The sequence below is a fragment of the Nerophis lumbriciformis genome, linkage group LG07 (genome assembly GCF_033978685.3).
Source record: "Nerophis lumbriciformis linkage group LG07, RoL_Nlum_v2.1, whole genome shotgun sequence".
Taxonomy (NCBI): Eukaryota; Metazoa; Chordata; class Actinopteri; order Syngnathiformes; family Syngnathidae; genus Nerophis; species Nerophis lumbriciformis.
In genome coordinates, this window is record NC_084554.2 from 19,942,441 (window position 1) to 19,961,365 (window position 18,925).

Consider the following 18,925-nt stretch of genomic DNA (forward strand, 5'->3'; position numbering starts at 1 on the left):
ATTCTCTACCTGGATTTCTCCTTACAGTTGTTTTTTGTGTTAGATGTAAACAATAATCTTTCTTCACTGCTAATAAACTTGACTTTTTCTTTTGTTTTTTGTTATCCAGGCCTCAGTTGTTGGTGCTCTTGAACCTGGACTCAGATCAAGCAGTTAAACATCCTCGCCTGCTGTCCTTCACCTCTCAGCTGAAGGCGGGAAAAGGTCTCACAATAGTTGGGAACGTACTCGAGGGAACCTTTCTGACCAAAGAGACAGAGGCAAAGAAGGCAGAACAGGTATAGTACAAATACCATCAGTATTACTAATATGAAATCTGGAAAGTCATATAAAGTATATCATGTCCAATGATGTCATTCAGTACATCCCAGTAGATTAAACACAAATAATAGACACACCCATAAAAAGCCCCAAAACTTCCCATTTTTGCTACTGTTAACCCTTTAATGTGCCTTTGACACTATTAAACATATTAAATGTCATTTTACTCAACAATTAGAGGCATACAGTATGCAGTATTTACTAAATTAAACTTCCACAACAGCACTATCCAAACATCGACCGGTAAGACAAGGTCCTGTGCTGTATTCATAGCAGCAGCATTTTTTTCCTTTGTAGGTTAATAATTTACCTTCTAAAACAAATGATTTACAATTTAAAGCAGACAAAAGTAATTTTTAAATATGCGGGGAAGCAAACTCTGAACATCAACCCCTCCCCATCCTCTACATGTGCACACTTTTCCACCAATCATCACACCACTTCACAGCTAAAATGCTTTCATGCATTTTCCCAAAATTCTGTATATATTCTGTATATATACTGTCTATATTCTGTGTACGGTATATACAAACCCTGTTTCCATATGAGTTGGGAAATTGTGTTGGATGTAAATATAAACGGAATACAATGATTTGCAAATCCTTTTCAACCCATATTCAATTGAATGCACTACAAAGACAAGATATTTGATGTTGAAACTCATTAACTTTATTTTTTTTTTTGCAAATAATAATTAACTTAGAATTTCATGGCTGAAACACGTGCCAAAGTAGTTGGGAAAGGGCATGTTCACCACTGTGTTACATGGCCTTTCCTTTTAACAACACTCAGTAAACGTTTGGGAACTGAGGAGACACATTTTTTAAGCTTCTCAGGTGGAATTATTTCCCATTCTTGCTTGATGTACAGCTTAAGTTGTTCAACAGTCCGGGGGTCTCAGTTGTGGTATTTTAGGCTTCATAATGCGCCACACATTTTCAATGGGAGACAGGTCTGGACTACAGGCAGGCCAGTCTAGTACCCGCACTCTTTTACTATGAAGCCACGTTGATGTAACACGTGGCTTGGCATTGTCTTGCTGAAATAAGCAGGGGCGTCCATGGTAACGTTGCTTGGATGGCAACATATGTTGCTCCAAAACCTGTATGTACCTTTCAGCATTAATGGCGCCTTCACAGATGTGTAAGTTACCCATGTCTTGGGCACTAATACACCCCCATACCATCACAGATGCTGGCTTTTCAACTTTGCGCCTATAACAATCCGGATGGTTCTTTTCCTCTTTGGTCCGGAAGACACAACGTCCACAGTTTCCAAAAACAATTTGAAATGTGGACTCGTCAGACCACCGAACACTTTTCCCCTTTGTATCAGTCCATTTTAGATGAGCTCAGGCCCAGCGAAGCCGACGGCGTTTCTGGGTGTTGTTGATAAACAGAGTTCGCCTTGCATAGGAGAGTTTTAACTTGCACTTACAGATGTAGCAACCAACTGTAGTTACTGACAGTGAGTTTCTGAAGTGTTCCTGAGCCCATGTGGTGATATCCTTTACACACTGATGTCGCTTGTTGATGCAATACAGCCTGAGGGATCGAAGGTCACGGGCTTAGTTGCTTACGTGCAGTGATTTCTCCAGATTCTCTGAACCCTTTAAAGATATTACGGATCGTAGATGGTGAAATCCCTAAATTCCTTGCAATAGCTGGTTGAGAAAGGTTTTTCTTAAACTGTTCAACAATTTGCTCACGCATTTGTTGACAAAGTGGTGACCGTCGCCCCATCCTTGTTTGTGAATGACTGAGCATTTCATGGAATCTACTTTTATACCCAATCATGGAGCCCACCTGTTCCCAATTTGCCTGTTCACCTGTGGGATGTTCCAAATAAGTGTTTGATGAGCATTCCTCAACTTTATCAGTATTTTTTGCCACCTTTCCCAACTTCTTTGTCACGTGTGGCTGGCATCAAATTTTAAAGTTAATGATTATTTGCAAAAAAAAAAAGTTTATCAGTTTGAACATCAAATATGTTGTCTTTGTAGCATATTAAACTGAATATGGGTTGAAAATGATTTGCAAATCATTGTATTCTGTTTATATTTACATCTAACACAATTTCCCAACTCATATGGAAACGGGGTTTGTACATTGTGTATATATTTGTCACTTCTTCAGTGCGTAGGGCAAAGCAATATATTTGTTGTTCTTATGATTCTATATTGAACAATGAATTACAAAGCAGCCCTTTGAGACACTCGTGATTTAGGGCTATATAAGTAAACATTGATTGATTGGTTGAAATGTTTATTTCAAGTCATGTGACTTTTAATAGATTAGAAAAATTAGACTCAATATATAAAAAATACATTTTATACTAAACGTGTATAGTATTGGTGGTCATATCAAAACTATTATTTTGATATATGATATTTTTATATTATTCATTATTCATTGTGTTGATGAAAAAAGTCAAATAAACATAAAAAACTTACAATGTGACAGTAATGAGGCAAAATAATTATAATTAAATTATTTTCCTCAATCATTCTGCTCTAGTTTTGTTTGCATCAAGTTTGATTTGTGACAAAAATTCTAAAAACATGCTTCAATGTACTAAAACAGCAGCAACATTTTTAAAAGGACCAAAAAAGCATAATAAACATAGAAATACCACTAATAATAAAATGTCTTAAAATATGCAGGTGCATCTCAATAAATTAAAAAATATCATACAAAGTTCATTCAGATTAAAGGCTTACACATTTTTTGCAGTTAATTTTATTTGTAATACAGCGCAAACCAGTACTTTTACAATAAAGTAGTTCCTCAGAATAGAATCCCAGATTACAATTTTTTCAAGATATGAGCTGTCTGTCATCTTTTTGTTATGCAATATCAGGTTAAAAACAAAATAGGGGTTAAAAGCAAAATAGGAGTTAAGAGTTGGCGTAGCGAATGTCACAGTGAACCTCGTTAGATCCGATCAAAACAGCCGGTCTTACTTGCTAGCATTAGCCTATAGCTAGAGATGGACATCATTTGTTTTTTTCAAGCATGGTAGGGAAGAAAGTGTGTGTGAAGGACAGTGATGAGAAGAAAACGTGGTTGATAATCATTACATTAAAGAAAGAAATAATCAAAAACATGATCGACTGTATAGCTAACTTGGCGAAGCAGTTGGAGCGTAGCCCTGCTAGTCTGCACCATACTAAAGCAGAATAAGTTCATAACGCCAGTCAAGTGTTTCAAATAATATCTGAACGGCGGACATTTATCCATGAAAATATGGAGAAGTTGCTGCTGATGTTGCTGTTACAGTTGGTAAAATTGTGAGTTTTTTGGGGCCAACCAAAAATGTATTTTAATTAAGTTCATGATTTATCAATATAAAAGCTGTGTCAGAGAACCAATTAAACGTGTGTCCTGAGGTACTACTGTATTTATTCATTATATTGGCATGTCAATATAATCTGATATTGGCATGTCAATAAACAACTTCTTAAAATGTTACGATTGTCTTATTTAAACTCGCTGAATCTTGATGATGTAAAATCTAATAGCAAGTGTTTCATGTGTTATTTTTTTCTTGACCAATTTATTTTCAGAACATCAAGTCTTCTATGTCGGCAGAGCGGACCAAAGGTTTCTGCCATGTTGTCGTGTCCTCCAACCTCCGAGATGGCGTCTCTCATCTGATCCAGTCAGCCGGGTTGGGAGGCATGAAGCATAACACGGTCCTAATGGCCTGGCCCGGAACCTGGAAGCAATCAAATGATCCACAATCATGGAGGAACTTCACAGGTTTAAATGCAGAATGTGGATGGATGACAAATTATTGATAATGCATGCTGTGGATAAAAATGTGGTCTATTCATAGTGGTGTCCTGATAGAACTTTTTCACTGCACATATGATACCAATATTAATCCAATACGATATCACTAACCATCATATACACTTGTAATATTTTGTACTGTGGAATGTTAGAAAATGTTTGATCAAGAGAAATTAGTCAAGCAGAGAACATTGGTGGGTATGAAAAACACTAACCTATTATTAACCGTCTGGAAGGGACTTATGCTGTTTTTAAGTTGACGAGGATTGGTAATTGTTATTAATTATTTAAATTAAGCTCATGACTCTGTCATTTGAATGATGCTGACACGTTTGTTACTGGATACTTTGTAATAAGCTTTTGCCTGGGAGACTTTGTATTTAAGTAATATGCAACTATAATTATGTGATGCTTGTTTATATTGACAAATGTGCCCACTTAGTACGTATTTCTAGCTGGTGTGCTTTGCTGTTGTGTAGCTGCTAGCTCCTAGTACCCCATCGCCTACCATCTTTACCTTTTTTAAATGACTTGACTAAAATACAAGAAAAGATCAACCTTGTGTGCTTATTGGAGGACATTTAGATGTTAACTGGCCGTCCAACTTTGCACAAGTAAACACGCTGCAGGACTGCTAGTATTGCAGACTATATCACACATTTTACATGCAAGCACAAATCATCACATACTGTTTTGTTTTTTTGCTGATATTGGATCAATATTGAATTGGGACACACCTATTTTGGAAGAAGTTCTCATATTGTTTTTCATCATCCAACCAGAGAGCATACGGGAGACCACATCTGCCCACCAAGCCTTGCTTGTGGCCAAGAACGTGGACAGTTTCCCAACCAACCAGGACCGCCTGGGCGAGGGCACCATTGATGTGTGGTGGGTGGTGCATGACGGAGGAATGTTGATGCTGCTGCCCTTCCTGCTGCGACAGCACAAGGTGGGTTTGCATGTGTGTGTATTTCAAAATACTGCATTTTTCTCAGTTGGTACCAAGATTGACATCATGTACTTGTTAATGTCGGGAATGACTTCAAGATGAACTGAAATACAGTATATTTTCTATGTGAGGATATCATATGATATCGTTTAAGTCTTGGTTGGTAATATACGCCTCACATGCCATCATGTATGTGCCCTATAATACATCACCTTCGCTTTATGACAGCCAATAATATTTTTTTTGCAACATCTGCATTGATTTTGGGTGAGGGGGTTTTGGTTGTGTGTGCTTGGCTGACATCACACCACATGATATGGATGTTTTCATGTACAGTGGTGACTCGGGATGGGGGATATGGCCGAGTCATACCAAAGACTATAAAAATGGGACCCATTACCTCCCTGCTTGGCACTCAGCATCAGGGGTTGGAATTGGGGTTAAATCACCAAAATGATTCCCAAGCGCGGCCACCGCTGCTGCTCACTGCTCCCCTCACGTCCCAGGGGGTGGAACAAGGGGATGGGTCAAATGCAGAGGGTAATTTCACCACACCTAGTGTGTGTGTGTGTGTGTGTGACTATCAGTGGTACTTTAACTTTAATACTACAAATTTGAATCGATCCAAAACAAAGTAGTTACAGAGGCAGTATCAGCTGGTACTGATACTTCAAATTTTCAAGATTATTGAATGATTAAATTTTTGCACTTCCGGTAAATGGAAGGACACTGCAGCAGCTGCAGTGGGTGAACTCGTCCAAAAGATGGCGCCATGCACAAACAATAAAACCCCCCTCTTAATTTTTTTGGTTAGTTTATTTTATACAATTATTTTTATTATGGCTGCCAGCAAAGAAAAATCCTTACATTAGCGGCTCCTTCTTATAAGCCTTAAAAGCAGCGGTTTATAGTCCGGAATATACTGTACACAAATTCAAGCACATTTATTAAACGTTTTCTCTTTTTTCAGGTGTGGAGGAAGTGTAAGATGCGCATCTTCACTGTGGCCCAGATGGATGACAACAGTATTCAGATGAAGAAAGATCTGCAGACCTTCCTCTACCACCTGCGACTGAATGCAGAGGTGGAAGTGGTAGAAATGGTAAATGCTTCTTTACCTTTTTGACTTTGAGGCTCAACTTTTACATTAGCAAAGGGCCATAAGGAGAGATTAATTGACAAATATTGTAAAATATTATTGAACATTTCGAGGAAAGTCAGGCATGTGTTGGGTTTTCAAAGACATGATTGGCGTCTTTGAAGCAGTTGCCCACTTGTTTGCACTAGTGGCTCCCCTTTCACTCTCTCCTCTGCAACCAAACGGCTTTTCATGCTTTGATTGATTGATTGATTGATGACAACATTTTCCACCAATAGGAAGGTGGTGTTGTGTTTAATTTTACTCTACATTTTTCTTCCTGCGTCGTACAAATGAGAACCAACTACACTGGTAGTTGTAAAGTGTGGTGGTGATGTGTATTTCCTCCTGTATGCAGCACGATAACGACATCTCAGCCTTCACCTATGAGAAGACTCTGGTGATGGAGCAGCGCTCACAGATGCTGAAACAAATGCAGCTTTCCAAGACCGAGAGGGAGAGAGAGGTACAACAACTCTCACCTGTTGTCTCTGTTCCTTCCTTTTTAACATGTTGCAATTAGTTGATATAATTTGTGATTTATTAACAGCACACTGCCCGCATCATCATTTCCTTGTATTAAAAAAAACAAACTAGTTTCTCAACCTTCAAAAAATCAGCTCCATCAGTGGCAAAAAAATAACAGTTGGCGCCTTTCCTGTTTATCTGCCATCATGTTTTGGGGCAATGTCGCACCAATAAGATTCAAAGTATCACAGATGAATCGCGTAACTCCATCCGGCGGAAGAACCAAGGAGCTGCACAGACAAGCAGACAGTCCTCACCAACAGAGGACACACAGGAGGATGAGGTAGTCAATGTTGTCAACCTGCAATTATTTGTTAGATGCCCACATTCACAAAGTACAATCATCTCATTCAATTTATTTCTTATTTTAATCCATACTTGCCAACCTTGAAACCTCCGATTTTGGGGGGTGGGGCGGGGGCGTGGTCGGGGCGGGGTTGGGGCGTGGTTAAGAGGGGAGGAGTATATTTACAGCTAGAATTCACCAAGTCAAGTATTTCATTCATATATATATATATATATATATATATATATATATATATATATATATATATATATATATATATATATATATATAAGAAATACTTGACTTTCAGTGAATTCTAGCTATATATATATATATATATATATATATGTCTTAATAAGGTTATCCAAAAAATAGTGCTCGATACCGTAGTAGAGCGCAATATATGTATGTGTGGGAAAAAAAATCACAAGACTATTTCATCTCTACAGGCCTGTTTCATGAGGGGGGGTTCCCTCAATCATCAGGAGATTTTAATGGGAGCATTCACATACCATGGATTATATAGGGCACAGAGTGGGTGGGTACAGGCTATATATATATTTCTTTTATTATATATATATATATATATATATATATATATATATATATAAATAAGAGAAATACTTGAATTTCAGTGTTCATTTATTTACACATATACACACACATAACACTCATATACTCATTGTTGAGTTAAGGGTTGAATTGTCCATCCTTGTTCTATTCTCTGTCACTATTTTTCTAACCATGCTGAACACCCTCTCTGATGATGCATTCTGCTTCGTCTCCTTGTTGTGTGCGCAGTTGTGCACTGCACTCTCTAAAAGCCCTAGATGTTAATGTCACATATGCATGTACAGTAGATGGCAGTATTGTCCTGTTTAAGAGTATCACAACATTGCTGTTTACGGCAGACAAACTGCTTTACGGTAGACAAAAACGTGACTGCTGTTGTTGTGTGTTGTTGCCGCGCTGGGAGGACGTTAATGAAACTGCCTAACAATAAACCCACATAAGAAACCAAGAACTCGCCCTCGATCATTCTACAGTTATAACGTGATTGGGCAGGCATGCTGTTTATATTGTGGGAAAGCGGATGTGAAAACAGGCTGTCGACACGTCACTCAGGTCCGCCTGAATTTCGGGAGATTTTCGGCAGAAAATTTGTCCCGGGAGGTTTTCGGGAGAAGCGCTGAATTTCGGGACTCTCCCGGAAAATCCGGGAGGGTTGGCAAGTATGTTTTATCCATATTTTTTCCTTTAAGAGATACTTTGTGAATACCCACCTGTCACATCCAAGACTGCTGCCCACTATATTTACACCCCCACCCCTCATTCAAATCATCCAATGTCTTAAAAAAGACAGTATTGTCACCAAAACTCAAAATGTCTTTAAGTTGATTTATTGATAAATATAATTAATGATTCTCCTTCTGATGTGACAGTACTGTCCATTTTATTGTAACCGGTCATCTTCTCCCTGTTATTCCTTACATTGAAGACATTGGAATGATGCACTTCAATTACAATTACAATCATATTGTGAATTTATGTCGGCCACTATTGCAACCGTTATCTATATAAAAGCTGAATTGTTCTTTCCTTGTGAACCTAATATTGTGGTTGTGTCATTTGTAGATGTTAGGAAATCAACTCAGATGGCATAAACTATTTTACACACATAACAATATGTCTCACTTGAAAACAATATTTGTTTTTATATTTACCTGCTCTCACATCATAGTCATAAGTTGCTTTACTGTTGTACTATTTTGCTTTGTAAGCCTTTACATTAGTTTTTGATTACAATGGCTGAGAAAGATCACCATAATTGCAAAGGCCACAACAAATACAAACGTGATTTCTGTTGTCATTCATTGTTGTTGCCATGTAGCTTCATGTTGTTGGGTTGTGGCATTTGCATTAGTTATTGCATTTTAGCCTTTCCCACAGAACTACAATCTATTATTTATTAATTGGTTTAATTGGCTGTGACCCATATGCATTCACTTTTTATGAGCCCTGTGAGAGCCCCGTGGGAGCTAAAAAGTGAGCAAAAATCAAAACAAGAGTTCAGAAATACTTTTTGGAACTAAGGTACTATTGTATCAAAAACCGAATACATTTTTACATAATAAATAATGTAAATCAAATTATTCAGTCCCGGATATCCAAAAATATGAACACACAACCTATTTTATGGAGAATAATGATAATTTTACACGTAATAAACAAAGTGATTTACATATAAATGATGAATAACTCAAGTAAATGAGCATTTCACATTACCTTTACATTTATTGAACACTCTTGTTGGCAAAGATGACAATAAGAAAAGAGCAGAGTTGCACACTGACTTTGTACTTTTCAATAACTTGTTCATGATTCTATGAACAAATTAACAACACACACACACACACACACACACACACACACACGCGCACGATGAAGATGATTAGAACATTTCATGTTTATAGCAGGAGTCTCCAATCTTTTTTTTTCCTGAGTGCTACTCATTTTTGTAACATTTATTTTCATATCTTATTTCAAACAAACTTGTTTGTTTGGCAAGAACATTGACAAAATGGTGTTGTCAACAACTCACATTTTGTATCTAAACAATACAAATTTATTCGTCTGCATCTTATTTGTCAATATGCTTCTCTTTGTAGTTTATCTCACATTATTAATGATATGGTGTGGGGGGAAAAAACAATAATTTCAATGTTTTATGGAATTAACAACTTTAACAGACTAGTAATTGAAATACTTCCATTATGCAAATTACACTATGTAATATTTTCAATTAAAAGAAACAAAATCCACAACAAATTGTCGCAATAATTGCAGCAGCACAGAACATCGAGAACATGCAAAAAACGACTTTTGTGTTGTAATGTTTGATGTTCGTTCAAGTTTCATTTATTCAGACATTTGAACATTGTAATTATTGCTCAACAATGTTGCCCCATTAAATATATAGTATATTTTCAGTAATGTTAGAATCCATCTATCCATCCATCTATTTTCTTCCGCTTATCTGAGGTCGGGTAGCGGGGGCAGCAGCCTAAGCAGAGAAGCCCAGACTTGCCTCTCCCCAGCCTCTTCGTCCAGCTCCTCCCGGGGGATCCCGAGGCGTTCCCAGGATAGCCGGAAAACATAGTCTTCCAAACGTGTCCTGGGTCTTCCCCATGGACCTGCCCTAAACACTTCCCCAGGTAGGCGTCCGGGTGGCATCCTGACCAGATGCCCGTACCACCTCATTTGGCTCCTCTCGATGTGGAGGAGCAGCAGCTTTACTTTGAGCTCCTACCGGATATCAGAGCTTCTCACCCTATCTCTAAGGGAGGGCCACGCCACCTGACGGAGAAAACTAATTTCGGCCGCTTGTACCCGTGATCTTGTCCTTTCAGTCATAACCCAAAGCTCATGAACATACGTGAAAATGGGAACGTTGATCGACCGGTAAATTAAGAGCTTTGCCTTCCAGCTCAGCTCCTTCTTTACCACAATGGATTGATACAGTGTCCGCATTACTGAAGACGCTGCACTGCCTGTCAATCTCACGATCCACTCTTCCCTCATTCGTGAACAAGACTCTGAAGTACCTCAAACTCCCCCACTTGGGGCAATACCTTTTCCCCAACCCGGAGATGACACTCCACCCTTTTCCGGGTGAGAACCATGGACTCGGAGGTGCTGATTCTCATCCGAGTCGCTTCACACCCGGTTGCGAACCGATCCAGTGAGAGCTGAACATACTGGCCAAATGAAGCCATCAGGACCACATCATCTGCAAAAAGCGGAGACCTAATCTTGCAGCCACCAAACCTGTTCATAAAAGTTATGAACAGAATCGGTGACAAAGGGCAGCCTTGGCGGAGTCCAACCCTCACTGAAAACGGGTCCGACTTACTGCCGGCAATGCGGACCAAGCTCTGACACTGATCATACAGGGAGCGGACTGCGACAATCAGATAGTCCAATACTCCATACTCTCTGAGCACTCTCCACAGGAGTTCCCGAGGGACACGTTCGAATGCCCTCTCCAAGTCCACAAAGCACATGTAGACTGGTTGAGCAAACTCCCATGCACCCTCAAGGTCCCTACCGAGAGTATAGAGCTGGTCCACAGTTCCACGACCAGGATGAAAACCACACTGCTACTACTGAATCCTAGGCTCGACTATCTGGCGTAGCCTCCTCTCCAGTACACCTGAACAGACCTTACCGGGAAGGCTGAGGAGTGTGATCCCACGATAGTTGGAACACACTCTCCGATTCCCCTTCTTAAAGAGAGGAACCACCACCCCGGTCTGCCAATCCAGAGGTACCGCCCCCGATGTCCACGCGATGCTGCAGAGTCTTGTCAACCATGATAGCCCCACAGCATTATATTTGCAGTAATGTTAGGATGTACTCATAAAATAATTGTGAAAAGTACTCACAAATACAAAAAGTTTTCTTATTATTATTATTATTGTTGATAATGCATCTTGCAAACTATTTCATGTTGTAAAGTACACTCGTCCCTGGTTTATTGCTGTGAATTGGTTCCAGACCGGGCTATGTAGGATTTCTTATTAATACATCTCATGTTTTCATAATCAGAGCATATACAGTCACGATCAAAAGTTTACATACACTTGTAAAGAACACAATGTCATGGCTGTCTTGAGTTTCCAATAATTTCTACAACTCTTATTTTTTGGGATAGAGTGATTGGAACACATACTTGTTTGTCACAAAAAACATTCATGAAGTTTGGTTCTTTTATGAATATATTAAGGGTCTACTGAAAATGTGACCAAATCTGCTGGGTCAAAAGTATACGTACAGCAATGTTAATATTTGGTTACATGTCCCTTGGCAAGTTTCATTGCAATAAGGTGCTTTTGGTAGCCATCCACAAGCTTCTGGCAAGCTTCTGGTTGAGTTTTTGACCACTCCTCTTGACAAAATTGGTGCAGTTCAGCTTAATTTGTTGGTTTTCTGACATGGACCTGTTTCTTCAGCATTGTCTACACGTTTAAGTCAGGACTTTGGGAAGGCCATTCCAAAACCGTAATTCCAGCCTGATTTAGCCATTCCTTTACCACTTTTGACGTGTGTTTGGGGTCATTGTCCTGTTGGAACACCGAACTGCGTCCAAGACCCTACCTCCGGGCTGATGATTTTAGGTTGTCCTGAAGAATTTGGAGGTAATCCTCCTTTTTCATTGTCCCATTTAAAGCACCAGTTCCATTGGCAGCAAAACAGGCCCAGAGCATAATACTACCACCACCATGCTTGATGGTAGGCCTGGTGTTCCTGGGATTAAAGGCCTCACCTTTTCTCCTCCAAACATATTGCTGGGTATTGTGGCCAAACAGCTCCATTTTTGTTTCATCTGACATCACATGGACAAAGATAAGACCTTCTGGAGGAAAGTTCTGTAAAATAAAACCCTGTATACATGAAATAACACTTTTATTGACACTTTTATTTTATGGTTTTATTCAATATAGTAGACAACTAGACATAAAAATAGAAAAGACATATACTGTACTGTAATACATATAAGACATAAGTAAGTCATACAGTACAGTGATATAGATTCACACACACAAACACACACACCGTTTTTAAATATGACACCAAACCTGCTTTAACACTTGTTTGATGAGGATTTGTTGTACAACACTGTACAGTACCTTTCATTTGTTCATTTGATTTCATTTAGATATGTTATGCTGGAAAATGCTTAATTTAGGCGATTACTTTCAAATTTGTTTAAAAATTAATGTTTTTGACTAATAATAGGCCTTAGTCAAATGCAAAAAGCCGAGACACCATGATATATTTATACCTTATGCTTAGGTTTAAATTAGTGCTGTCAAGTGATTCATTGTTTAAATCAGATTATTCACTTTTACCTTTAATTAATCACGATTAATCACAGTAGAATACTTGCCTGCATCACCCCCGCGACCCTGAAAGGGACAAGCGGTAGAAAATGGATAGATGGATGGATAATTTAAATTAACTTTAAAAATATTTTGACACTAATCTAATTTTATTGTCATACAGGACATTTTTTTTGTTTTACTTGAGTGTACATTATTTATTTGACCAAAACAGTTCAATCTAAATGCAGTCAGGATGTATTTTGAAGTGAAATTACCAGTGAGGACACCAGTCAGTCTCCTCACTCATCTATTATTGATCTGATCACTGACATATACCAACACACTTTTCTGGCAACCTATCCGCCATTTAATAATAAATCTGCGTTTATACATGATTAATTGCATGAGTTAACACGTAAACTCTCAACAGCCCTAATTTTATGGTTGAGAACTTTTTTGACGTTATTGTCTTAAGTTCGTTGATGATTCATAAACATCTTTAGGTATAATAAATACAATGATATGTTTTTTTATTGAGAAATGTAAGGAAAAAATTTGGGAAAGTTTTAGTGAATGAGGCCCTTTGTTGTGTTTTGTAGATGGTAAAGTATTGTGTGTGTTTCATGTCCTGGAGAGTCATCTTTTGTCCTTCATCCCTTCTGTTTTACATCCTGAACTACGTTGTATTTGTTTCCTTATTGTCCATAATTTTTAACCCTTGGTCTTTCCTGAACATTGATGTATTTTACTAAATGTATCCACTGTTTTCTTGGTTAGTCCTTTAACTCAAGCGTCCATGCGTGTGTCCTCTCTGTGTCTTCATGTCCCCTCAGGCCCAACTCATCCATGACAGAAACACGGCCTCTCACGCCGCTACCAACGACAAGTCAGAGATTGGACCGGACCGAGTTCACATGACCTGGACCAAGGACAAACTTTTCGCCGAGCGTAGTCGCAACCGCGAGTGCAACTCCAGCGTGGCCGTAAGAGACCTGTTCAACATGAAGCCGTAAGTCTCATATAGCTAATGCATAAAAAATACGATTTGTGTTTTATGATCGTGGTGTCACTCTGTGTGATGTCTTCTTGATGAAGTAAATTTCAAAAAGTTGACCAAATTTTAAACAGAACAGATGGAAATCTCATCCAAATCCACAACTTCTACTTTCAAGCCAAATAAATGCATGTTTTCTATATGCAAAATAATTACATAGAATAGAATAGAATAGAATAGAAAGTACTTTATTGATCCCTGGGGGAAATTCAGCACCACAGTTTGCTCACAATAGACAGTAATAATAATAAATAATATAATATATATATATATAATATATTATATATATAATATATAAATAATATAAATATATTCTACATATACTCTACATTTAAGTGCAGTCAAGGAACATATGCATTATACAGTCTGATGGTTGTATAATGGCATACATACATGGGGACGGCGTGGCGCGGTTGGGAGAGTGGCCGTGCCAGCAACCAGAGGGTTCCTGTTTCGATCCCCACCTTCTACCAACCTCGTCATGTCCGTTGTGTCCTTGAGCAAGACATTTCACCCTTGCTCCCGATGGATCATGGTTAGCGCCTTGCATGGAGCGGGAGCGCCATCAGTGTGTGAATGGGTGAATGTGGAAATAGTGTCAAAGCGCTTTGAGTAGGTAGAAAAGCACTATACAAGTTTAACCCATTTACCATTTACATATGTATGTCAGTATATATATATATATATATATATATATATATATATATATATATATATATACAGTATATACATATATATATATATATATATATATATATATATATATATATATATATATATATATATGTCTTAATAAGGTTATCCAAAAAATAGTGCTCGATACCGTAGTAGAGCGCAATATATGTATGTGTGGGAAAAAAAATCACAAGACTACTTCATCTCTACAGGCCTGTTTCATGAGGGGTTCCCTCAATCATCAGGAGATTTTAATGGAAGCATTCACATACCATGGTTTATATAGGGCACAGAGTGGGTAGGTACAGGCTGGCGTAGGGGCGTGGTGATTGGCTCATGTGTTACCTAGGAGGTGTTTCCGTCTGTGGCGGCATGCTGATACAATTTCGCTGCGCTTGTTGAGGGATGACAGGTCTGGACGGTATATAATAAACAGTTTCTCTTTCAAGCATAGGTTGCATCTTTTATTACCACTATTGTAAGGTGTGCTGGATGCAAGAATTTGCCATGTTATTGAATATTCAACATTATTGTCTTTGAGGTCCCAAATGGGTTTGCTGAGTTCTGTGGTATTCCGCAGGTTTTGGTTCCTGAAAGAAGCCTTGTGATTGTTCCATCTGGTTTTAAACTCTCCCTCGGTTAATCCTACATATGTGTCGGATGTGTTAATGTCCTTGCGTGTTACCTTAGATTGGTAAACAACTGATGTTTGTAAGCACCCCCCGTTGAGAGGGCAATCAGGTTTCTTGCGGCAGTTGCAGCCTTTGTTGGTTTTGGAGTCGCTCTGTCCGGGGGTCGACGGCTCATTTGCAATTGTTTTGTTGTGGTTTGAGATAATTTGTCGTATATTGTTCATACAGCTGTAGCTCAATTTAATGTTGTTCTTGTTGAATACTTTTCTTAGGGTGTTGCCTTTGGGGAAGTGTTTGTCAATCAGAGTGAGGAATTTGTGGCCAATGTTAGTTGAGACGTTTTTGCTGTATGGGGGGTTGTACCAGATGATGTTGTTTCGTTTTCTGTTCTTTTTTGGTTGGTTTCCTGTCGTGGGTTCATAGGTGAGGGTGAAATTGTATCCGCTTTCATCAAGTGCTTTTTGGTACGGGGGGATTGCTTGGTCAAATTCAGCTTTGCTAGATGACAGCATCGATAGCCTTTTATTAATTCCGGTAGGTATCCTTTTTGTGGTGGTGGGTGGGTGGTTGCTGTCATGGTGCACGTATTGGAGTGTTGTGTTGGATTTCGTGAATGGTTGGTAGCTGTTATTTCTCAGGTTGAAAGTGACGTCGAGGAAGTTGACGGTTTGTATCAGCATGCCGTCACAGACGGAAACACCTCCTAGGTAACACATGAGCCAATCACCACGCCCCTACGCCAGCCTGTACCTACCCACTCTGTGCCCTATATAAACCATGGTATGTGAATGCTTCCATTAAAATCTCCTGATGATTGAGGGAACCCCTCATGAAACAGGCCTGTAGAGATGAAGTAGTCTTGTGATTTTTTCCCACACATACATATATATATATATATATATATATATATATATATATGTTACTGGAAGAGACAAAGTGTCAATAATGAGACCACTACTCTGCTTAGTTATCAATGTTAAAAAATAAGAGCAAATTAGTTCACGTTTAAAGATTTCGTCTTTATCCTTAATGATGTGATGTTTGATCAGCTTGAACTATACCTGAAATCGGTAGGTCGTGAGTTCAAACTCCGGCCGAGTCATACCAACGACTATAAAAGTGGGACCCATTACCTCCCTGCTTGACACTCAGCATCAAGGGTTGGAATTGGGGGTTAAATCACCAGAAATTATTCCCGGGCGCGGCCACCGCTGCTGCCCACTGCTCCCCTCACCTCCCAGGGGGTGATCAAGGGTGATGGGTCAAATGCAGAGAATAATTTCGCCACACCTAGTGTGTGTGTGACAATCATTGATACTTTAACTTAACATGCAACCAATGATGATTTCTACACTATCAACATTTTACCATATTTAATTTCACTTTCACTTTTTGCCATCAGACAAGCCTGCCACACGCTTGTTTGACTTCAGGAATAACATTTACCAAAAACAACAATCGTGACACAACACGACTACGTATTCTTCCACTGCACACACGTGACTTGCTCTCTTTATAATTGTTTTTATTTATGAATTTATGAATGAATGTATTTTTTATTTATGTATACAAATAAATAGCAATGCATTGTTAAAAAAAAATGTATTCTTCACACAAATTATGAAATCTATAAAAAAAAATACGATTCTTCACACACTTGTGAAAATAAGCTATTAAACAATAGAATTACTCAATTACAAATGATCAAATATTGAACAAAACAATACAATTATTTGACAATTATCAAATAATAAATAAAACAATAAAATTATTCACACAAATGATCAAATAAGCAATAAAACAATACCATTATTCACACAAATTAGCAACAATTAATTAATCAATCAATCAAAGTTTATTTATATAGCCCTTATAATCACAAATGCCTCAAAGGGGTTTACAAACCATGATCCCAAATAAAACAAAATGATTCACACAAATTATAAAATAGGCAATGAAATAATAAAATTGTTCACACAAATGATGAAATGATATTGACTAAGGTAAGAAATGTCTTTGTTTTGGAAGTGCTTATTTACAACAAATGTCTGACATTAAACACGTTACGAACTGCCATCAAAAAACATACAAAGTTAAGGGATTGCTGAGAAAATACAAGAAACTAGTATTCAAATGAGCATATTGTGTTTTAAACAGAATGATGAGAGTGAATTGATACAAGTGTGCATGGCATGAACATTTATTTAGGCGCACTAGTGTGAACGTTCATGTGCACTTTAGGACATTTGTGTCACACCAAAGTGGACTAACTGCTTGTTTTGCATCAAGTGTTGTGTTGATGCACACAACTTTTAGCTTTTTGCTTTCTGTGTTAGAAGCATGGATTGTAGTGATGTTGTTTATTATTCTGTTTCATCTTTCTCCTTCTAGAGAGTGGGGGAGCCTGTAAGTCTATTCTCTTTGCTCTGGACTGCATGTGCGTGCGTGTTGCTATGTTTGGTGTCTTTCAGTGCATTCATCTTTGCCAGTGGTACTTCGGTTTTCTGTTTCAAAACACACAATTATTCCGTTAAGAAATGAAGTAAATCCAATTAATTTGCTCCAGACAGCAAAAATATGAACACAAAACTAATTTTATAGAGAATAATTATAGTTTACGTGCAGAAAGCAATGTAAATATTACAAAATATTTGTATATAAAATTGATTGAAAAACTGTTGTTGGCAAAGATGGCGATGAGTGGAGAAGGAGGAGAGGAGAACCATGCTGTCACCAGCTTTGTACTTTGATAAAAAAAAAATTAATTCTATAGTGTTTCTCACTTTCTTTATCAAAGTGCTGGAACGTACAACTTTCTTAGGTCCCATGATAGATTATTTTGCAGTCGTACTCAATAAAAAAAAGTACAGAGACTGAATTTACGAACACATAATTATTTCTTTTGAACACAACATTCTAGGAAAAGAAACAGACTTGTTTGTTACGCACCTTTTTTGGTTGTACGACAAAGAATCAACAAACAATATTTATATGGATATTTTCGCCAAAAACTAATCATATGAAAAGTGGGTGAAGAAAAACCGAAGTACCACCAGTGAGTGTATAGATGTGTAAATAATGTGCTTATAACTGCCTGCTCCAACATTCCATAATTAACCTGCTTATCATTTTTTGAAGCAAACTTGTACTTTCCAAAGAACAAAATAAATACAAAACAATATGCATATGTATTTAATACATTATATTATGAAGTTTTATCAGGAAAATAAATAAAGGCTAGAAGATGAACATCCTCACAATCAAATACGTGACCAAAACAAGCATTAAGTTAAGTATTGTTAAGTTAAGTATTAAGTATGCGCATGGCAGAAGGTCGTGATCAAATCTGTAAACACGACATCATAAGTTCATAAATTTATAAAGTTTAATAATTTCAACAGATGTACTAACTTTGCCAGCTGAAAACCTTGTTTTGTACTTCTAGCAGTACTACATATACATACAGTATATACATCATAGACTTCTAGCAATACAACATATCATGTACTTCTCGCAGTACTACATTTACATCATGTACTTTTAGTAGTACTACATAAACATCACGTACTTCTAGCAGTATTACATCTACATACTGTACTTCAAGCAATACTATATATACATCATATACGTCAAGCAGTACTACATTGATTGATTGAAACT

At 37.9% G+C, this 18,925-nt stretch overlaps 1 protein-coding gene across 8 annotated transcripts in view; it reads left to right on the plus strand.

Annotated features, from left to right (window-relative positions):
* slc12a7b (solute carrier family 12 member 7b) overlaps positions 1–18,925 on the plus strand; it is a 155,593-nt gene that overhangs the window by 126,004 nt on the left and 10,664 nt on the right. For 5 of the 8 annotated variants that reach the window (XM_061965710.2, XM_061965709.2, XM_072913471.1 and 2 more), the window contains exons 17-24: positions 110–278; positions 3,887–4,082; positions 4,898–5,067; positions 6,038–6,169; positions 6,564–6,671; positions 6,909–7,016; positions 13,738–13,913; positions 17,657–17,671. In XM_061965710.2, coding sequence (XP_061821694.1) covers positions 110–278; positions 3,887–4,082; positions 4,898–5,067; positions 6,038–6,169; positions 6,564–6,671; positions 6,909–7,016; positions 13,738–13,913; positions 17,657–17,671 — 1,074 coding nt within the window. The remainder of the gene's footprint in view (positions 1–109; positions 279–3,886; positions 4,083–4,897; positions 5,068–6,037; positions 6,170–6,563; positions 6,672–6,908; positions 7,017–13,737; positions 13,914–17,656; positions 17,672–18,925) is intronic. The other 3 variants (XM_061965711.2, XM_061965712.2, XM_061965713.2) reach the window with 3 other exon arrangements.